The following is a 22,953-nucleotide window of genomic DNA, read 5'->3' as shown; positions in this document are numbered from 1 at the left end:
CGGGCCCGCGGCACTAGCCGCAGCTTCCGGTCCTTGGCCCTCGCCCTCGCGCGTGCGCAGAAGCGCCGGGCTCGCGGGCCGCTCCCCCTAGGTTCCGGGAGGTTCTCCAGGCCCCTTCCTCTCAGGGGCTCGGAGGACACCTCGACGAGGATGGTGGCTGTGCAAGGTCCCACCTTCTAACTTGACCTCTGCAGCAGGGTGCTTTCCGTGTGGCACTGTGTCCTGAGGACCTGCCCCGGGCGCATGGCCTCGATCTGTTTTCAGTTCATGTCCCTCAGCTGAAACTGCGCGGTTTTGTGGATTCAGAGCGTTGGGAACCACCTGAGAGCTCATTTAGGGCAGCGTTGCTCAAACTTAAGAAAATCCATAAGACACTATTTCTTATAATAAAATCTTTTGCAAAATCCAAAAGAGAAATGGGTTGAGGCACGGAAGTCATAACGACTGAGGCCTCCGTTCAGGAAGTCCTTCCACCCTCTGCCCATGCCACGGCCACCCCCAGTCCCAGCCCCTCCAAGAAATGCAGGGTCTGCAGGGCACTAGGTGAAAACCCAGGCTCTGGGCCAACCCTCCCTCGTACTGATAAGCAAACAGGTTTGAAGAGAAAAGGCTGGCCGAGCATGGGTCAGAAGTTGGACAGCAGAATCTGGAAAGAGATTCCCCACCTCCCTGCTCTTCACTGCCTGAAGCATAACCCCCTTTCCGGCCAGCAGAAACCCTGCCCTGGGACGCTTTGATGTTCACACATCTCTATGTCTCCTCACTAAGGGGCCAGCACTAGGCTCACCATCCCACTCTGTCCCACTCAGCCAGACATCCCCCCCTTCCCCACCCCCCCGCAGTGGGCACACTTGGCTGGTCCCTTTGCCCATGTACACCAAGACTCAGGTACCACCCACGCTTGAGACTTTCCAGCACCAAGGCCCTCTGAACATCCACCGAGCTGGGGAGCCCATGCCCTCCCCCCAGAACCCAGTGGTACCCACCTTCGCTCTCAGGAACAGGGCAGTGACAATGACACCATAGATGAAGAGGATCCCATCCAACAGGTAGCATAGTTTAGGATCGAGCAGGCCGAAGCTCTGTGCCGCTGTGTCGAGAGATGAGATTGGTCAGTCAGGCTCAGGTGACGGAACATGCCCTCACAACCCCCGGGGGCGGGGGGGGCAGGGGTCCCCTGAAGGGTCAAGGAAACCACGACAGGGTGCTGGGCCCACTCTCCATACCCCACCTGCACAACCTCTCTCCCCACCTTGGACCAGCCCCTGGGAAAACCTAACCTGCCCCAACAGTGGACATGGCACCCGGTAGGGCCACAAAGCCTGGAAGGCAGGAAGGTGAATGGAAGGTGAAATTGTCCACTGTGCACAGGGCGGCTGCCTCACGGCACGGGAGCCCAGCTGGGTGTGAGCCCCATCTGAACCATGCATTCCGGAAGCCACCCCAAATTACCAAGGGGCCCCTAATCCCTACTGCCATAACAACCTTGGTCAAACTGTCCTATGCAAACTGGAGTACAATGGAGTTGGGGAAAGAGGTATGGTAAATATTCTGGTTAAATAAAAGTTAGCATTTCTACTTGAAAGCTCACTGCACTATGAGTGAGGAGACACTGTTCTTCCTACCAGGTATGTGTGCAGCAACTCAGGTGTAAAACGGGGCGTAGTAGGCGTCTCACTCCGCCCCTGCCTGGTATCAGAGAAGCAGCGGTCCCGCGGCCACAGTCTCTCCCGGGCCCGGGGCGCCCTCCCATGGCCGCCTGCAGGACTACGTCGGGGCTACGGGAACGGGATAACGTGCACTGGAACAAGGTCTCATCCTTACTAGTTTTGTGACTTGGGGCAGGTTATTTACCCTATTTCAGCTGCCTCTTCTGTTGACCAGGGTGAAAACTGTAACATTTCTTTAGTGTTTACTCGGTGCCGGACACCGCTTTGATGTAGTAACTTGTCAGATCCTCCCAACAGCCCCACACGGACACACGGAGGCACAGAGAAACTCAGTTTTCGCCAGGAGCACGCACACAGCAAATGAGAAGCAGCCCAGGACAGCCCAGGCAGCATGTCTCCTCTCCTTTCCCCCACGTGCTTCTGCCACAAGCCCTGGGAGCAGGTGATGCAAGCCTGCTCCAGAGTCCCCACCTCCACCTCGTGACTCCCTCTGTCCTCAAACCTTTTACTCCTTCCCTAACTCTGGGGCCCTCCTGGCGCCGGGCAGCTGATCTCTTTGTAAACTTCCCATAGCCCCTTCTCAGAAACCATCCACGAGCCAGTCTTCCTGAGCAAAGTCCAGCCCTGACTTAGCAGCTCAGGTCCAGGCCCCAGCACGCCTTCTCCCCACACTGCCCCTCCTGCTCTACCCACCTGCCTTTGCTGGGGCTGGTTCCTCTTCCCCGCCTACCATTGCTAGCACCACCCGCTCCACTCAGCTGCTGGAAGGGGACTCAGGTTCCGCCATCACAGCCCCTAGTGAGAATTCAGTGTGCTGATGGATTGATGGATTATGAAATTCCCCTCCATCTAGGCTGGAGTAAGTGCTGGAGAACAATGGCCGCATCTTCATGCTTGCCTCTTCCTTCACCCCCAGCATCAGAGCACAGAGCACAGGGAAGACATTCATTAGATCTATGGAATTTTCAGGGAAGATGCCAGGCCCCCTACATGAGGTTGGCCTGCCTTCCGGCCCTGAGGCAGTGCCGGAAGCCCCTGCTGACCAAGGGTGGGTGTCCGAAGTCCTCGAGGAGACAAGCCAGCCCCCAGCAAAGGCCACCAAAGCTGGGGTGTTTTTCCTTTTAGGACTGGAGAGGAGGTGACAGCGGCAATTTAAGGGGGTGGTTGAGATTCAGAAAAAGGGTTGGGAGACAATCGCTCAGTTGCCTGTCACATAAAATGAGAAGAGAAAAATTACCAGACAGTAAATTTATAACAAACCAGAAGAAATATTTCTTGGTGTTGTGCAGAGCCAGTGCAGTGGGGGAGGGGATTGGGCACCTCCCCAGAGATAAGTAATAGAAAAAGGTTTTCTTTCTTTCTTCCTTTTCAAAGAGCAGCATGATTTTATGACCAAAGACAGGTGTGCTGTGTGTGGTTTGGTGGAGGAAAGGGTATTAATAGCCACACACTTCCCAGGGTAGGAAGCTTCCCTCTGCCTAGTCCAGCTGTGCCCATGCAGGGAGGAACGGGACTGAGGAAGGCAGTGGTCATCCAGAAAGCTCCCTGAGGGGACCCAGGACCTAATTCAATCACGTGACTAATTAAATATTTATTGGCCTTTTGCTTGATGTCAGGGGATATTGAAATAGAAAGAGCCCTGGATTGGGTATCAGATGTGTTCTAGTCCTTCCCCTGCCACTAAGTAGCTGTGTGGTCTTGGGCAAGTCCCCTTACCTCTCTGGGCCTCAGTTTCACCATGTGTAAAATGGTGGATAATCATGTCTATCTTGAGGGTGTGGTGAGAATCAAATGAGAGAATGTATCGGTAGGTGTTTTTGTAAATTTCCTCCATAAGGCTAATGATGTTTAGCATTTGGGTAGGGTCTTCTGAGTCCCTGCTCTCATGGAGCTTATGGCTTAGCTCATGAGGCCACACCCAGGGTGGAGGGGCTTCCCTTGAACAGCAGGCAGCTTTCCAAAATGACAACTCAAAGGCAGGAGCCACGGACACTCCCGGTTCCAGCTTCTTCCCAGCCCCCCACCATCTCCAAAGCAGAGACCTGTTCGCCTCCTTCCGTGAGCCATTTGTCACGCTGTTTCTATCCCCACCACATTCGGTCCCAAAGAGAGGTATTTAATGGGGTTATATGGTGGCTGTTTTCCTAGACAAGTGGAGAAGCTGTTTTACTTCACGCTTCCCATCCCCTGTCCCAAGTCCACAGCACCCCAGAGAACCCCAGCATTTGAACAAGTACCCAGATACTGATTGAGCGTTCTCGCTCTCAATCCTGGCTGCATATTAGAATTAGCCCACTCCCTTATGCCCCCAGGTTCTCATTTAATTGGTCTGGGGTAGGGCCTGGGCATGAGCATGGGCCAGTGCACAGCAGGGTTGAGATTCAGAGCTGCAGCGTCACTCAGGTGCAGCCTCCCACAGTGATACAGCCATACCCTGTAACAAGTATAAATTCCATGCTAAACAGAGACAAAGAACAAAATTAAAGACTCACATGCACTGTCATTTTTGTGTACTTCTGAACTGTGTATTATTGAACTTCTCTAAGTCTCAGTTTCCTCATCTGTAAAATGGGGATAGTAATATTACCTGTCTCATTAGGTGATGGTGAAGCTTAATTAAGATAATTATCACGGGGTGCAGGACCTGGCAGGTAATAAGTGCTCCATACATCAGCCATTGTTATCACCGTGATTTTTTTTTTCCAAATCACCACCAATACATTTATTTGAGGAAGAAAGGGTCAAAACCTAGCAGTAGCCTCCTAGCCCAGGCCTGGACATGATGGTGACCTTGTGAAAGGGGATCTCACCCTATTGACAAAGCAAGAGACCCTATTTACAAAGCAGGAAAGTGATGCTCCCAGCTGAGCTGCAGGGTGAGAGCTGGGGGTGGAACCTGACGCCATGGTCCTTTTCCCATCCAACCTGGGCCTCCACAAGCCACTCCGTGGGCCCCTGCAGGCAGACTCAGCAAAGCTGAGTAAGGGAATCCTTCCCCAATTCCCCAGCCCCAGTCCACATTACCCAGGTGCAACGGGTGACCCAATCCACGGGCCACAGCCCCAGGCTCCCTGGACCCCCGCGTCCGGACAGACACATGGCAAATACGGAAACTGAAGCCCAGCTGGGCTAGAACACATCTAGGTGCTGCAGGGTTGGAGTGGTCTTACAGGTGCTCCAGGATCAGGCCTCAGGCCAGGTGGCCAGGCTGAGACAGGCGATAAAGGTGATTCCAGTTACTCCAGGGCAAAGCACGACCCTAATGTCACCTGGAGAAAAAGCAGGCTGGAGCTTCAGAAGAGCTTGGCCCTGCATACTCAGGTACTTCCCGCAGTGGATCTGAGATTAGAACACTGGGACAAAAGGGGATCCAGCCTGCAGCTTGTGTTTGCTCAGAGCCAGGAGACTGCCTGCTAGCACGCTCACTGCAATCCCCACCACACACTTGGGGCCGCTCCAGTTGGCCAGGGCCTGGCTGAACCGGGAACCTGGATTCCAGGTGTTTCCCAGCCCCCCTGTCATCACACTGTCACCCATCAAGTAGGCACTGGTGAAGTGGGCCGACAGCATGATAAGCTGGAGCCTTCCTGCCAGGTAGCAGGTGTGAAAGGAAAATCAAAATTGCATCAGCATTGCCAAGAGAGCTCTCTAAAATGGAGCCAGGAGACCATTAAGAAAATGTGACTTATGCATGTCTCAGCCTGGATGGAATCTGACCTTTTGACCTGATGATGTCATCCAGAACACCTGCCAGAAACTCAAGACACTTTTTGGACCCTTACCCTAAAATAACACATGGCCGTCTATCTACTTACGGAACCCGCACTCTAGAACAACTTGAGATTCCTGAAGGACAAATAATTTCCAACTCATGTCAGAATCAATCACACTTCTCTCCAGGCAACTCTTAACAGCCTGGTGGCTGTTCGTCTTTCTAAGTCCCTGATGCTTTCTCTTCCTCTGAACACTCTTTCAGGGTTACCCGAATCTGTGTCTCCCAAATGTCAGTACTTAAGACCCCAAATAAACTCCTCCCTTATTTGCAGCCTCCTGCATTATTTTTTGGTTGACACAGGATGCCTGGGACACGCCCTGTGAGACTCCAGGGGAAACCGGAGTCAGATCACAGCGTATCTGTCCATACGTTCATTGCCATCAAAATCGTTATGAGTCTTATTAGTGACAGTGAGCCCAGCCACCTCTATACACCCTTTTGTCATCTTCATAAGAGCCCTGCGTTCAGAAAGTTTCGTGGCACTGACCACTAACAGGAAGATTCTGGGGCCCCAGAAGGCAGCCTGGAGGAGACACCTGCCCTTACAGGGCCTGGTTTCTCTGGGTGAGATGTATTTGAATTGCGTTGTTTTTCTGTCTCTCAGGCAGACTGGAAGCTTCCGTGAACAGAGAGAACAGGACTTAATCAACCTGGCCCTGCTGTAGCCCGAAGCTGCAGACACACACTGGTACCCATCTCCCCCTCCAGCAAGTCCTTTTTAGGAGCAGAGCATCTGCTAACTCCCTCACATCCAATTTATAAGGATACCTCCCATTTGAACCCCAAGCTGTACTTTTAAAACGACTGCCTGTATCTGATCAAGTTTGATTCTCATGAGAGCCCAGAAGGTAGGCAGGGTGCTATTATTTCACAGGTTGATAAACTGAGACCAGAGGAACAAAGTACCTCCCCTGAGGACACCTGCAGATTAGCAGCAGAGCTGGATGGGATTATTGAGTCTCCCAATTCCAGGTACTTGTCTAACCCTTCTGCCTTAGGTGCACCTCACCTTTAGGTGTAGGACACAGAGTTTTCGCCTAGCTCTGAATTCACAGCCCTTACTGTTTGCTGGCTTTTGACACTGTCACAGCAGTTTGTGAACTTTTCACATCGTGTCTCCCTCCCCGACAAGCCCTGGAAAGCACAGATGATGCATTTTGGTTTCACTTGCTTATTTCCCCTTCTCACCTAACACATATGAGGCCACTTGAGAAGAGGAAAGAACATAAGCCTTAGAGCCAGAAAGGCTACGATTTAAATTCTGAATCTGCTTCTTACTGGCTTTGTGGTTGGGGACAGCTCTCTTAACCACTCTGAGCTTCAATTCCTCCATCTGCAAAAGGGGTTTTAATAATAAGACTGACTTCACAGGATAGTTATGCAGATGAAATGAGTAACAGTGCGTGGAGAAAGCGCCCTGCCTGGTGGCACGTGCTGAGCCCAGGGGTCTCAGGTGAACTTCTTTGCCACGATAGAGGCTCTGAAAGTACAAGCAGCAGCAGGAGTGGACCAGGACTTCCCACCCCATCATGTCCCATCAGGCCAAGGTTGGGACGGAACCTGGTCAGCTTCCCCAGCTCAAGATGGAACGACCCACCTTTCAGGGTATATGATAAAACCAGACAATGCATATGTATAAAGTACTTGGTATAAAACAGGAGCTCAATAGTGTGTGGCTATCCTGAGAACTCCTGGCTTCACCAAATGATAACGAGGTAACTTACATTTGCACTGTGTCCAGTTTAGAGAACTCTGTCCTTGTGTTACCGGGTTTAATCCCCAGAACAACTCTGTATGGTATGGGCAGAATGACTGCCAGTTCTGCTCAGAGGAGGAAACTGAGTCTCAGAAAGATCACTCAGCTAGAAAGTTCCCAAATTCCGTCTGATGCAAAGTCTCTCCACTTTATCCCGGTGCGTCTGGGGTTTCTCTCATTCAGAGAGCTTCCTACCTTTAGTAGGAGTTTCTTCTCTAATACCTCCAGCCTCTGCTTGAATAGCTCAGGTGACCAGGAGCTCACCACCCATCAATTACTGGTGAAGAGCTCAAATTTTCGGAGCTTTTAAAAAACAACTTTGGTCTTAGTTCTGCCTCCAGAAGCACAAAGAACACGGATTCTCCCACGTCTATAGGGCCTTTAAAATCCCACCCATGACCAGCTTGTCTCTGCCTTCATGCGAAGCACTTTAGCATCACAGCAAGAGTTAATCCTTTGAAGGTAGACAACTTGAGACCTGGCTCTGCTGCTTAACTAGCTGTGTGAACACGGGATAATCATAGCTACCTCCCAGGGTGGGTGAGGTAAATGGGACGGGCTGGTAAGCTCTCACTACATAGGAGCTAATGGCATCAATACTAATAGCCTATGATTCAGGTAGGAGCAGCTTCCAAGACTCCTGATCTCCTTTTGCATCTCCAACCTTGAGCCCAGGGTCCTGCTGCTGCCCAGCCCCATCTCCAGACTCAGACACAATCGGTGATGACATTGCAGGCTAAGAATTTAGAAAACAGGAAGTCATGTGTTTTCAGGAAGGCAGTGGCAGAGCAAAGGGGGTACCTCTGCTGGGTGTGATGCTCAGCCTGTCGACCGCAGCCTCATAGGCACCCAGGGGAGGGCCTGGGGAGTTGCTCTCTTTCACTGAGCAACTAACTTTCACTGCAGCAGGAAAAATATAGGCTAGACACACAGGGTAATAGTTATAACCACTAGCTAAAGATTTATTTTGTGCCAGGAAGCATGTGTGAGTTTTCTGATTTGATCCTTACAGCAACTATGATTTTACAGCTGGGAAGTCTGAGACTTGGAGAGGTTTAATAACGTGCCTCAGGTCTAGAGCCAGGGTTGAACCCAGGCCTGTTTGAATCCATAATCCAGACACCATGTGGTCCAGAGTCCTAACCACCATTTGGTAATACCCTTGGACCACTTACTGGTCTTCAGGGATGGGGAGAAGGGATCCTCACCAGGCTGTGGAGACCTTCCTTCTCAAAGGATCCATGTTAGTAGTTGATGTCCTGAGTTTACAAATGACCTTCTTTCTTGGAGGAGACAAGGGGCTGAAAGGCCTAGGGGGTTAACAGGTACAGCTGACCTGCTGTCAAATGTGAGGTCAGGGGTCTTCCCTGTTGGCGCAGTGGTTGAGAGTCCGCCTGCCGATGCAGGGGACACAGGTTCGTGCCCCGGTCCGGGAGGATCCCACATGCCAGCGGAGCGGCTGGGCCCGTGAGCCACGGCCACTGGGCCTGCGCGTCCAGAGCCTGTGCTCCGCAACGGGAGAGGCCACAACAGTGAGAGGCCCGCGTACCACAAAAAAAAAAAAAAAAAATGTGAGGCCAGGACCCACACTGGTCAATGCCCAGAGAGGCTGACCCACTTGGAGACATCCTAATCACCTTGACCTGCAGAACAAGTCTATGTCGTTTATCAGTACCATGTAATTTATTGCTAATCGCTTTAATTTGCCAGTCTCCTCAACTCCCTCCTCAGTGTTGCATTTCAAATATTCATGTTTCATTGTAAAGCTAATCATCTGGTCACAATCATCTACAAATTATTTCCCCATAGGCAAGGATTCTAAGGGAATGGGGCAAAAAGGGAGCTGTTTGATTTCATAGAGGTAACAGGGCTATGAGTAAATATCTCCCTTTCTCTATTTTTATTTCCGTTAAATTTGTTATGTTTGTGCAATAATTTAAAATTTTTTTCTGTGATCACTTTTTATTTTCAAGTAAATCTACTCATTATAAAAGTGCAGGAAAGTAGAAAAAAATCAAAATCACCCGTAATACCACGTTCAAACACAGCTACTATTAACACGATGGCAGATTGCCTTCCAAAGTGTTTGTTATTTATAAATTGTAATCATCCTACATAAAAAAATTTTCCCTGAAAAAAACATTTTTTCAGTTAGTGTTATAATTTAAAATTATATTTCCATGTTATTTCACATATTCATATTTCATGTTACTTCATAGTTTTACTGAATATTCTTTTTAAAGGTTGCGTCATAATCCTTCCACTGTTTATTTAACCATTCCCCAATGGATGGCCATTTGTTTCCAATTTTTCACCATTGTAAAACATTCTGTGATGAACCGCTTCATTCCTAAAGCTTTTTATAGGTTTAGAATTTAGTCAGTAACACTTTGAAAAATGAAAGCTAAGACAACTGGTCCAAGAGAAAAATCAGCTAAAGATATAAAAGTAGGCAATTCTCAGAGGAGGAAAAATAAATTGCTTATAAGCATCTAAAAAGACACTCAATCTCACTACTGGTCAGATAAATAAAAGTACAAAATGACAAAGAGATGGATCCCGTTTTTCATAGCTGGTTAGAAGACCACAGCTGTGAGGGTTTGGGGAGGAAGGGCACTCCTGGCAGAGGGACAGCAGGTGCAAAGGTCCTGTGGTGACCCCAAGCCTGGTGTGTCTGAACAGAAAGGAAGTGGGTGTGGCCAGGGTGGCATGGAAGAGGGATAGTGCTAGAAGATGAGGTTAGAAGGTGACAAGAGAGGGGGGCATTAGTTAGAACCTCTTTGGTCAGTGGATTTTACTCTTCATGAGATGAGGAGCAATTGCAGGGTCTTCTCTTTTTACAACAAATACACATTATTTTTGTAATTTCAAAAACATGAATAAAATTTAAAAGAAAAATATTGAAGCCAATTGGGTTCACAGTTGCCTTGGGCCCTTGGGTTGGCTGGAGATGCAAGACAGGTGAGCTGCAGGATGGGCCTAAGATCCAGGCTGCACTCCCAGGGGGCCAGCCTGCTCTGTGAGGTCCTCCGTGATTTGCCTTCATCCACCCGAATGTAGTTACTTTATCTTTTTCTGCCCTCGTCCCATAAACGAAGCTATGGTTTCCACGCAGAGAGTGGTTTATTTCTGCTGAAGGGATGAATGCAAGTCCATTCATTTTTGCTCGCTCATCGTTCATTACACTTATGACCACCAAGCCTTTGTTTCTGTTATGGCTGTATTGTGTCCCCTCAAAATTCTGAAGCCCTAACCCCCAGTACCTCAGAAAGTGATTGTATTTGAAGATAGGGTCTTTAAAGAGGAAAGTAAGTTAAAATGAGGTCTTAGGGTGGGCGCTAATCCATTATGATTGGTGTCCTTATAAGAAGAGGCGATTAGGACACAGGCACGCACAGAGGGAAGACCACATGAAGATACAGAGAGAAGCCGAGGAGAGAGGCCCTTAGAAGAAACCAACCCTGCCGACACCTTAAGCTCAGACTTTCCAGCCTCCAGAACTGTGAGAAAATTAATGTCTGTTGTTTAAGCCACTAAGTCTGTGGTACTTTGTTACGGCAGCTCTAGCAGACTAATACAGTTTCCTTCTCTGAAAACAGCCACCATAATTCCTAACTTCTGAGTCATTGTAAGGAGGGTGCATATTGCATGTAATCAAGAACCTAGCACAGTGCCTGATACATAGTAAGTGCTCAAAACACCGTGATAGGCCATCGTTATTAGCAGAAGGTGCAGGCACTGTGCTAGGCAGTGGGGAGCAAGTAGACACAGATCTAGCCTCACAGCTGAGTAGGGCAGTGAGCTCGTAAGCGGATCTTCCCATTAGGAGAGATGCACGGGGCGCTGAGGAGACCCCAGGGAGACGACGCCCTCATCAATGCTCTGGGAGTAAAACAATGACAGGCAGTGATCTCCCTTGGTGAGCAGAATTCACGTTTCAGTTCTTTCCTCTCATTCCACCTTCCCAGCAGCCCCTCAAGGCCCATGGACAAGTCTCTCATTTTAGTGGACAGCACTTGCTCTGTACCAGGCACAGTTATAAGCAAGATATACACACACACACACAAACACACACACACAGAAATATATACGTATATGTGTATATATACATATATGCATGTATGTATACATATACATGTATATCTATACCTATCGAGAGAGAGAGGGAGAAAGAAGGACTCATTCTTCCCTCTTGCTGCCAGCTTAGACCCGTGGCTTTCCCGGTTGACTCCAGGGATTGACACTATAACAATTGTGGTCATACCAAACATTTGCTCTACACTTTACAGTTACAGAACTCTTTTACGTTCTTGATTTCATTTGATCCTAACAAGAGTGAAGTGAAGTGAAGCCAGGCAGATCTTATGTGCTCCACTTTGCAGATAAAGAGTCTGTAGGTCAAGGAGGTGAAGTGACTCTCCTGAGGTCCCAAGGTGCCCGTGGAGCAGAGCCTGGAGGAGAGGCCATGTCTCGCCAGGCCTTTGTTCTTTCACACAGCACACAGCACACAGCCCTGTCATCATGCTCTTGAACGTTAGCACCATTTAAAAGAAATCCACTCTAGAGCAAAACCCTCATGTAAAAGTTCCAAGCAGCATTTTGCCATTTCTCTGAGAATTTATTCTGCAGATAAGCCCTCACAGTATGCAGAGATATATGCACAAAGATATTTATTGCAACATTATCTACAGGAGCAGAAAAAAGAAAAAAAAAAAGAAGAAAAACAAGGTAAATGTCCACCAGCCAGAAACCAGATAAATAAATTTTGGTGTATTCATGTATAGTAGTTCAAAAAAATGAACACAACAGATAGTTCTGTGTGTGCTGCTGTGGAAAGATCTTCAGCATAATTAGATGAAAGGCAAGCTCTGGAATGGTGTGTTTAATATTTGTGTATAAAAAACAAGAGGTATATTATGTAGGCTGCATATGTATACTGATACAGACATAAAAACGTATCTGGATGGAGTTTCTGCTTGGGATGATGAAAAAGTTCTGGAAACATTCGTGATTATGATGAATCTCTCCATTTAGAACTCGTTTCTGTAAACATGGTTTGTGCTTTTCAGTGTACAAGTTTTTGCACATAATTTGTTAAGTATATTCCCTTTGTTTGAGGAGAAGCCACTAGCTGGGAGAAAATGTTTTTGAATCACACACATAAAAGAGGATTGAATCCTGAATATATAAAACTCTAAAATACAGAAGGAAGTTGGGGAGGGAAATTGCTCTGTATCCTGTTTGTGATCATGGTTACATGAATCTACCCAAATTTTAAAATTCAAAGAACTACACACCAAAACTAGTGCATTATTAATTATTATTACTATTAAGTGTGTAATTTCTTTAAAAAATAAAAAGTCTATAAGACAGTAAAAAAAGAAAAGAAAGTTCTGGAAACAGATAGTGATGATGGCTGCACAGCATTGGGAATGTACTTCACGCCACTGAATCGTACACTTATAAATGGTTGAATGGTAATTTTATATCATTTATAACTTACCACAGTAAAAACGTATCTATATCTATCTATCTACCTATCTATATATCTGGATAGCTACATACACAAAATATATTTTCCATGGTTAACTCTGGAGAGGAATGAGTGGAGGAGGATGTCCGGAAAATTTTACTTATTTTCTATTTTGCAGCTTTTTGTGCTCTTTGAAATTCTATGATAGTATATTACACTTATAATATTAAACGACCCAAACAAAAACAAATAACGTGAACCCTTAAGTCAAACCAGGTGTGTGCGGCACAGTTCTAAACAAGCAGAAGGTGGAGGGACAGGGACTCGTCCATCTAGCAAAGCACCTCGAACTTGGCTGTGTCTCAGTACGTTTCCAGTGATGACTTGCTGGCATTTGGAAGTATTTCAAATGTACAGAAATTTTCACTCTAGTGGCATTTGGGGAAATTTTAATACATTTATGCATGAACATCAAAACCATTACTGCTAATGAATAGCACAATCGTTATTGTTGCTATTATTATCCAGTGCTGCAGAAAAGAGATGTTTTCACACGCAAGTCCCTCCTTGCCCCATCCCTGACATGAGCACCAGCCCAGCCAGGTGAAAGCACCTCGGACCCACGGCCTCGCTCCAGCCATACCACTGCTCCCTGGGAGTCGGGTACCCAGGAAGCCAAGCAGGTTTCTGGGCATCAGGAGCTGAGCTGCCTGAACAACCCAAGGAAGACCATAGGACAGAAGGGAGGCAGAGGGGCCATCCCTGCAGCCCTCATCTGCCCTCTGGAAACCATCCTGCTGGCCCCAGGCGACTGAGGGTACCCCCTCGGGGCTCCGGCAGCACCCACAACAGAAACCTGTGTATCTATCTGTCTGACTGATGCCCCCTCCAGCTGAGGGCTCCCTGAATCCGGGGCCATGCCTCCTCCACCTTTGTAGACCCTGTGATGGGCTTCTCTTGCTACACTGTGGCAGGCTGGGGGTGAAGCCCAGGATGAGGCCCCGCTGAGCAGCTTCCCGCTGCATCAAGCTTCAGCTTCTCCGAGATTTGGGGAGGACATGCTATTTCGATTGGAAATCAGACACAAGTACTTTATGGGGTAAGCAACTCCCCGGGATTTTAAAGAGGCAAGCTTGCGCTTTCTGAGGCCAAGCTCACTGTTCCACGTGGGGAGGTCCCCCTTGAAAGGGGACGGGAGAAGCAGGGGTTGGCTTCCGGGGCTTCTCTAGAGGTAGTCGTGCTCACACCCCTGGGCCCTGGCCACCCACGTCCGACAGAGGTGGGTCCTGCCTAGGCTGTCACAGCCCACCCACCCAGTGCACTCCGAGCCTGGCCTCTTCTGTCCAACCACAGCCAAAGCCCAGGTGTGCCAGACCGCACCCCAAGTCACCAACCGAATTCCCCAGAGGGAGAGGAACCCTGGGCGCAGGGCAGGGCTCTGGGACCCTTCCTCCCCGCGCGGCCAGGGCGGGCTCCCGGCTCCCACCGCCTCGCAGTGCGGTTACGGGAGCAGCAGCTCCTCCCCTCGGCCCACAGCTGTCTCCTCGCTCGAGGTTTCCTGTCGAGCGGCGCCATCCAGGGCCGGGGTTATCGCCCGAGATCTCCCGTCTGAACTTGAACTGTTCACACACGCTCATGCGCCCGCCCCCGCTTGCGGTCCCTTCCCCAGCCCCACCGCCTCTGCGGGGACGTCGGCCTGGGGCTGGGAGCGCTCGGGGGTGGCTGGATCCGTGCCGGCTCGGGGGCTGGGGCCTGAGGGGCTACCTCCCAGACGCCAGGGAGATCTGTCCAGGGGTCCCCCCGGAGAGGCAGGCCCTGGGGCCTGCATGGGGAGCGGGGAGGAACAGAGAGTGACCGGGAGAAGGCCTGGCTCTGTGCGTCCCGGCACACGCCCACACGTGTCCACCGCACGGCCCTGAGGACACGCCGCTGCCTTCCCATCCGAAGGCCCTTCTGGAGACATAAACCTCCCCCGCGGAGAGCCTCAGTCCCACCAGCGCTACTTCCCCTTCTCAGAGAGCCAGGAGGAGGCACAGGGGTCTCTCTGTTCTCACACAGGGGGACTCCAAATGTCAAAGCCGCCGCTCTCAGAATGCGCGGCTGCTTTCGTTTTGGAGCCCTTAACACTCAGTGTCAGGGCCTTCCCGGTGCTCACGCCCAGCAGAAAGCGAGCCCTGGAGTTCATCTGCCCCTCTGATGGGGCAGCTCTCTGTGGAGCTCCTGGGCGCACGGGGACTGGCCGTGTCTGGGCTGTGTTCTCTCTCACCCACCCCGGGAGTGAGGGGCCACGGTGGGGAGGGGAGTGACCCAGAAGATAACCCCCGTCGGCTTCTCCTGGTTTCCTCTGGCTTGAACGAACCAGGTCGCGTAACAGGGTGTTATGAAAAATACCAACGCAGAGAATTTTGACTGCGAAGGACCGAAAAAGTCAGATGAGCTAGTTCCTGGGTGAAGAGGGGCTGCTTTACCCCTCTTGGCTGGCAGCAGAGCCAAAGCCCTCAGCAGTGCTTGCCAGGTTGGTCTGGGGCCGGTGTCAGCACCGCCCCAGAGTGGCTGAATTAGAGTCTCTAAAGGAGGGTCCAGGGATCTGCATTTTAACATGCTGCTCCATGTTCTCTTGTACGCTTCACTGCCGGCACCACTGCCTTCTGGGTTGGTTGGGTCTGGAAGATTCTATGAATGCATCCACCCCGACCTAGCATTTGCAGACAGGCTGCTCCTTGAAGGAAGGCAGCCCCAAGGCTCCCTGTCGTAGACACAGAGCAACCCAACAGCGACCAGTGCCTCCACACTCGGTCACTTTTGTCAGAGGAACTCAAGGGATTACAGCCCCGACATGGCAGGTCCGTCTTGTGTTCATTCCCCACATTTCATCGTGTTGATGTGTGATCTCACGTGGACATCATGCCGTCCCTAACATGGCTGCCTGGAATTCTGCTTTGTTTAAAATATACTAACGAGGACAGTCCCATAATTTCTTTTTCTCCTTCTGGCTCCGGTTTTTTCACATCCAGTCATTTGCTGAGGACCAGCTTGCTGAGTTCTGGGGCCTGCCCCGGGAAGCCCTTGCTTCCACCTGTGTCTTGGGAGGCTCTGAACAGCTGCAGTGAGACACCAGCCTGGGTGGCGTCAGGAGCTGGGGTGGGCATCTCACACCGCATCAGCACTGTCTTAACATTGGCCTTTGCTCCTGGTACCAGAGCCACAGCTGCTCTGAGCAATTTAGGGACTCTGAGTGGTTTGCTCAGGACTGTGTGGAAACAGGATGGGGGGCCTGGGCACCCTGAAGCATGCTTTACTTCCTATTGCAGCGTTAGTTGGCCAGAGAACAAGTCCAATTTTCCAAACATACCAGAATGACCAGCGAAGGAGAAACAATGTTGCAGCCGAAACGGAGCTGGCATCTCACCCCTCTATTTCCCCACTGATTTATCCTGGATGGAGAAGGGGCAAAACCACCTACCAATCCTAGAAGATGAAAACCACTGTGAGGTGAAGCAGGGAGCCTGGGAGAGCGCAGGAGTGAGCGTAGGCTTGTGTATAAACAGGCACTCGCGAGCTTTCCCAAATGCTTCCCACAGCTCTCCACCCGGATCCTGCCTTTCGCCTTCCCTCTAGCAATCCTTTCCAAGCCTTTCTCAGCTCTCCCCTTCCCCTAAGGCTTCCTTCTCCTAGAGCTCCAGCCTACACCAACTTCCATTGCTTTAATTATTTTTTAGCACCAAGCGCACTTTGTTACTCTCATTGTGTCTAAGGGGTTCTTTCCTACTCAACTAGATTGCACGATGCTCAAGGGCAAAGAAAGAGCCTGGCTTCTAGTTCCTTAGATTCTACCACTGTAGGAAGCCTAGTGGTAGACATCACTGGCCCTCAGTCATTACATAATTGTTTGGATGATTAAGAGGCTGATTGATTGATTGATGGCCATTAATGTATAAAACGAATGAATTTTGCCCCCTACATTTCAAAGAACCTGTGAGTTGGAAGAGGCCTGAAAGACAGTTTTTATGGGAGCCTGGGCTAATGCTATGACCCAAAGTATGCAATCTTAGGGAAGTTACTTCACCCCTGGTTTCTTCGCCTCCAGAATAAGGGTGTTTATATAACAATCTCTGTGGTTCCTGCCGGCTGTGATCCAGTGTTCAAGCTAGTCATCAGGAAGAAAACTACTTAAGATTTCTTAATGAGCAGACGTCACAAAGTGTCAGATTCCCAAAATGCCCTCCACCTTCCCTGGTGTCCCTGCGTGCATGGCCTTGGCATAAGCATAAGTGAGTAGGATGGGATGCTGCAGCCCCAGAGCCTCCGAGGGAGGAAGACTGCCAGGGCCTTTTCTCACGGGTGGGTTCCAGGCTGTGGACAGGCCCAGGCCCTGCCAGGCAGGACTGCCACCCAGGGCAGCATCCTACTGCCACCTGAGCAAACAACAGGCCGAGGTTCACCCAGAAAGGATAAGCCTTCTGGGAGGGCCAGCCAACGGCTTCCAGCAAGCCTGCCCAGCTCATCCTTCCACTAAATTCTTCAGCTGAACAAAACTTTTACTCATCTTTCAAGGCTCAGATCAAATGTTACCTCCTCTGGGAAAACTTCTGTGCTTCCTTTAGGCAGAACTAATCTCCCTGCCACGGGCACCTGTTTCTAATCTACAGGTGCCCGAAAAATCAGGAATCACGAGGTAAATTTATTGTCAAACAGAATATCAGCTACATTTTCAAAAATTACATTCAATATGTTCTCCTTCAACCTTCAGATACCTGTTCAGGTGAAATAGTTCTAAATTAAAGAAATAGATCCAATTGTTAATCTTGTTTTTAAAAGGTACAAGAAATACAGTACTTCGTCAGGGTTTCCAAGCTTTTTGGACACTCTGTAGTGTATTTCGTGTGTTTTTTTCACATTGACAATTGCACTCATTGCTTTAAACTTAGAAGAATTCCCTGATAAGTTGTCTGGAGGTTGAAGTAGATCCTGCGGAGTGTATTGTTTCAAAATGTGGCTAACATTATGTTTTAAAATAAGTTTATGGTAATGTTTCAGACTTGTCAGACTCTAGCTTTTGACACATTTTCACTAACTATTTGATGACAGGTCTGTCCCTGTTAAAAATTAAACTCCACAAGATCTGGATTATATTATATTCTTCTTTATATTTCTTTCTCTGCAATCCTTAGCGAGTGCCAGCACAAAGTAGGTGATCCTAAGTGTTCGACGAATGAATAAATGATAAATTCAGCTGGGATTCACCCCAATCCCTGCTCTGGAGCTGAGCCCAGAGTGAGCTCCCGCCCTCATTCCTGTGTTTTCAACTGTCTCTCTCTAATCCCCGAAAGCTTTGACAAGAAAAATAAGATAAAGACTAAGAGCTTTATGTCTCAGCTGTCCAAAAGAAACGTGAGTGGGTATCAGAAAAATCCGCCCCTGTATGCAGCAAGGTACAGGAAGGGCCCAGCTTCTCACCTCGAGGGGCTGCCGACTAGTCCCGAGGAGCCCTCGGGCGACTTATTTCTGAGCTCCTGTGAGCTGGAGCTGAGTCAGAGCTGGGAGCACCAGGCGGAAGGGCCACGTGCATTCCCAAGCTTCCTATGCAGGTCCTACGTGAGATAGAGGGGGGCTGCTGCCTGGATTGAAGCACAGCCAGAGCTGGAAGGCTTTCCTGGAGGTGTGTTTGTCACTTTGGCAACCCTTGTGTGCTCTGCCCACGCCCCGCAAGCACTCGCCTGTGACGTACTTTGTTCTCATGGATCAAAGGCCCCACAAAGCCTGCCGCCCCTGCAGCTGCTGCACTGGGGACGCGTGCAAACGTGGGCTGCCACCTCTGATGGTGGCTCTCTCCCATGAGAGGGAGTTCACCCTGTGGCTTCCAAGTCAGCCTCTGCCCTCCCTCCTCTCTGGTGGAGGTACCGGTGTGGGTACGCGGGGCAGGATGGGGGGAACCTGGGATGTCACCTCCTCTCTTGCTTTCTCAATTACTCCATAGTTTGGGTCCTCAGGACGTCTCACCAGGACCGCCAGGAATCAATGAGATCTACTACCAGAGCCCATGGGGCTCCTGCAGCACGCTATGGCCCTTCCTACTTGATTCTAAATCTAGATTTATAAGCATATAGACAGAAATGCAGATATCACTATAGAAAAGCAAACGAAAGAAAACAGAGCAAACTGTCAACAGTGGCTTCATCTCTGTTTTGTGAAATTATGGGTGACTTAGGGCTTCCCTGGTGGCGCAGTGGTTGAGAGTCCGCCTGCCGATGCAGGGGACATGGGTTCGTGCCCCGGTCCGGGAAGATCCCACATGCCGTGGAACGGCGGGGCCCGTGAGCCATGGCCGCTGAGCCTGCGTGTCCGGAGCCTGTGCTCCGCAACGGGAGAGGCCACAACAGTGAGAGGCCCGCGTACCACAAAAAAAAAAATTATGGGTGATTTAAATCTTTTTTATGCCTTTCCCTATTTTCCAAGTTCTATAGTATATTATATAAGAATATACAATTTTGAAATAAGAGAAAATACATTTTTGATGCCTTTTATTAGTCTCCTCCCCATCGTGGTGCCCATCCCCCCTTAGATGCACTTTAAGTCAATGAATATCTAAATTATTCTGCATTCTTCATACACATACCAACAGGAGGTAGGTAGCTGATGGGATCCTGGAGTTAAAGCCTAGTTCCAGCCAATTCACAGAGTAGTAGAAGCCCACAGGAGGAAAGGGGACATTTAGCATGGTAGAAATCACACGGAGCTTGTCTCCATCACAGGCTGGTCAGAGCCGAGCCCTGGTCCTCTCCCCGCCTGGATCTCTTCAAGCCCAGAAGGCAGATAGGAGCACATCTGTCTGCTCATCCAACTCAGGGACTGGCATTCCCCTCTCACATCCCAGGACGAGGACAGGCTGGGGTTTGGGTTGCTCTGGGGTCACAGGCCAGCATTCCTGGAACCCGTCCCAAAACACAGCTCACAGGAGAGGCCTGTGTGTGCCAGGCACTGAGTCTGACTGTGCGGCTGGACCAGTGTGGTTTAGGGAACAAAACCTTAGCAACGGGTGGCAATGCTGGAAAAAATGGTGTCCCTTGGGTATCCAAACACACAGACGGTGCACCCTGGATCAGGACCTGGGAGTGTCTGCATGTGCAATGAGTGGGTCTATACGCACAAGAGCCCATGGGAGAGGGCGTGCCCTGCCTCTCAGAAGTGTCCAAACCAGGAAGGGAGGTGAAATATTCCTTTGGGCCAGGGCCAAGCCCCTGCTGGGAGAGGTTTGCCGGGGTCCTCCAGACCCATTTACAGAGAAGAGACACCTGGGCCACTTCCCAGCCTAGGTTCTCTCTGTCAGAAGAATGTGACCAGCAAGTAGAAGGCAGCCAGGCCGAGCCTCTTCCCCGTGGAAAGGTCTGATCACCATGCTTGTGGGGCTGAAGCCCTTCCAGCCTTCCTCCTGCTTCCCCTCTCCTGTGTCATCCTATCCTCAGGCTGATATACCTCTTCCCTCTGGTTTTTCTCTCAGTGGTCTCCTCCCTGCATTCCCCTTGATTCTCCCCACCAGGCTTTTATTTCTCTGTCACCTCTCCACCTTTCATCTTTCATCAAATGGTCCCTTCCCAAGGTGCCATCATTCCCTGTCGCCTCACACAGACTTGCGTGACGTGTTGCCAGCAGCCCTGGCCCTAAGGACTTGGGGACTGCTCCATTTGCTTGATCCAACTTTCTGGAGGATGGGCAGTCACCCGGCCATCCTGGCAATCCTTCCTAGTGTCTGTGTGCGGCTTTCCTGTGTGACCACTGAGCATGAGCTACTCTGGGCTGGTTAGCATAGAGGCCACACTGTCCACTCTGGTACAGGAATCATCCAGGGAACGGCAGTCAAGTCTGCAGTGTAACCTATGACCTGAGGCCAAGCAAGCCTTTCTCAATGCCCAGAAAGGCCAGGTACAGACAGCAAACTCAGAAACCCGCCGTCACATTGCCTGCCCTTTCTATTAGCACACCAGGATGCACCCAATTAGTATCGCGCATTCCTGCCTCTCATCTGACTTCAAATGGCCAAAGCCCTTCATACCTGGAAGCAGAGACCCGAAAAAGTCATCATTTATTTTTTTTAAAGGAGAGCAGGAAAGGGAGGGTAACACACATACACTTATTGACACACACACACACACACACACACACACACACACACACACACCAAAAAAGTCAGTTTCACGGAGACAGTCTGCTGGGATATTTAGAATCTAGGTTTGTAACTTGCATCTCTTTTCTCTTGAGCCTGCAGTTTAGCCTCCAATTTAGTGGGAACTTGAAATTGCACTAAGTTATTCGTTGAACATCAAGTTCAAAGAGTCACTATTTTTTGGAACAACATCAAACTTTTAACCTTAAAAAAATAGACCCCATTGAAATGAGTGGTTGAAATTTGATCTGAATCTACATCAATTTATTTCCTAAAATTATTAAATTAAGGAGAATGCCAGGGACTTCGCTGGTGGTCCAGTGGTTAAGAGTCTGCCTTCTAATGCAGAGGACAAGGATTCAATCCCTGGTCGGCGAACTAAGATTCCACATACCATGGGGCAACTAAGCCCACACACCACAACCACTGAGCCCACGGGCCTCAATTAGAGAGACCGCGTGCCGCAAACTACAGAGTCCATGCACTCTGGAGCCCCTGTGCTACAATTAGAAGCCCGCATGCTGCAGCGAAAGAAGCTGTATGCCACAATGAAGATCCCACAACAAAGACCTGAAGCAGCCAAAAATAAAATAAAATAAAATAAAAAAAGGAGAATGTCACCCTATTACCAGAATTAAAACCAGTGATTCATTTCAGCTAAACAAGTTTCTTTTTCCAGGAGTACTATGTCCTACAAACTTAAAGGGGGATGGTCAGAGTAATGGTGAAAAAGAAAAGGTTTGTTTGCTTGTTTGTGTGTTTGTTTTTAATGTTTTGTTTTCTGACTTAAGAAGGACACCACCCTGGAGACGGCCTTCTCATTCCGTGGGACAGCAAGACACCCCCAGAAATCCTGACACTGCTAATAAGACACAGGCCTTTTATAACTGCCTCAAAAAGAAACCCCTGTAGTTGACTATGTCGTGTGTTTGGTTGTGCGTTGTTTTTCCCCAGAATGTGCCAGTTGTGGCCAATAGCAATTGTCTTTTCACTGGGCAGTAATAAAACTGTTTTTACATTCCCTTCCTTTGAGAAGCGTAATTTATAAACGGAAATAATAAGTTTATAATTATTTCCCCCTGGCAGATGCCAGTCTCCTTGAACAAAATCACCCCAGGATTGCAACCACACAAGGATGAAGTAACAGTTTTTCTGCATGCTCAATTTGTGCTGTGCCCGGAAGGCAGCTGATTTATTTCCGCAGCCTGTGTTTGGGACTGGCTTTTCACAAACAGCGCCAAATACACAGGCTGCCTCCCTGCTGCGTGGGGCGTGAGGGTTCCTAAACACCCCTGTTCTTCTTCAGGGGAGGAGGAATTTAGCTCTAGTTCTGAACGTCTCTTGGTGTGGCTCCCCTCAAGAATGGCTTGGAAATAGTCCTGGTAGCAAACTCCCTGGGAGAAGTGGCTCTCAGGCTCAGGACTGGCGGTCTCTCCTTTGGGCAAGGGTGCTGGCTCCTGAAGCAGTTAAGAACCCAAATACCTCGAACTCCCCAAAGCTAATTTTCTCAGCCCCTCATCCCTTTTCTGAAAGCAGAAAGAAAGTCGGGCAAGCAGGAAGCTGGGTAAGTGAAGGAAGTTGGAGAAGAAAGGGAAGAATTTCGCCTGTAGTTGTTCTACCTTCAAACCACTGGAAACGGAGGGTGACAGCACTAACCCCAAACTTCAACTGTCTGTGTTTTAAAAGCAAATATTTTTAAATTAATGTAAGAACAAAGCAAAGGGGAAGAATAAGAGAAATACCATTACTGAAAAAGTTTGAAGATTGCAGTATTTATCTGCAGTGTGTGTTCTGTAAAAAAAAAAAAAGGTGCCTATCACTTTAGAGCTACCTAGTATTCATTCCTTTCTCTTTTCTCTCTCCCTCTATCCTTCTCTCCCTCTTGCTCTCTCTCTTCTGATCTTTTATTGATTTCCTTTTTTAATTGATATCACTGTCTCTTGCCTTTCTCTTTTCTCTCCTTCTACCTCCCATCTCCAATCTCCCTTTCCATATATCCTCTTCCCTCCTTCCTTCATCCCTCCCTCCCTCTGTCCCTCTCTCCTGTCCCTCCTTCCTTCCTTCCTTCCTTCCTTCCTTCTCTCCCAGCCTCCTTCCTTCCCTTCCAAAGACCTGTCC

General features: G+C 49.3%; 1 protein-coding gene across 1 annotated transcript in view; it reads right to left on the bottom strand.

Annotated features, from left to right (window-relative positions):
• CD247 (CD247 molecule) overlaps window positions 1–22,953 on the bottom strand; it is a 76,649-nt gene that overhangs the window by 5,350 nt on the left and 48,346 nt on the right. The window contains exon 2 of the mRNA XM_060133978.1: window positions 987–1,090. Coding sequence (XP_059989961.1) covers window positions 987–1,090 — 104 coding nt within the window. The remainder of the gene's footprint in view (window positions 1–986; window positions 1,091–22,953) is intronic.

Source organism: Lagenorhynchus albirostris, chromosome 2, assembly GCF_949774975.1.
Source record: "Lagenorhynchus albirostris chromosome 2, mLagAlb1.1, whole genome shotgun sequence".
NCBI lineage: Eukaryota > Metazoa > Chordata > Mammalia > Artiodactyla > Delphinidae > Lagenorhynchus > Lagenorhynchus albirostris.
The sequence above is the reverse complement of the archived record's forward strand: the minus strand, read 5'-3'. Positions and strand labels throughout refer to the sequence as shown.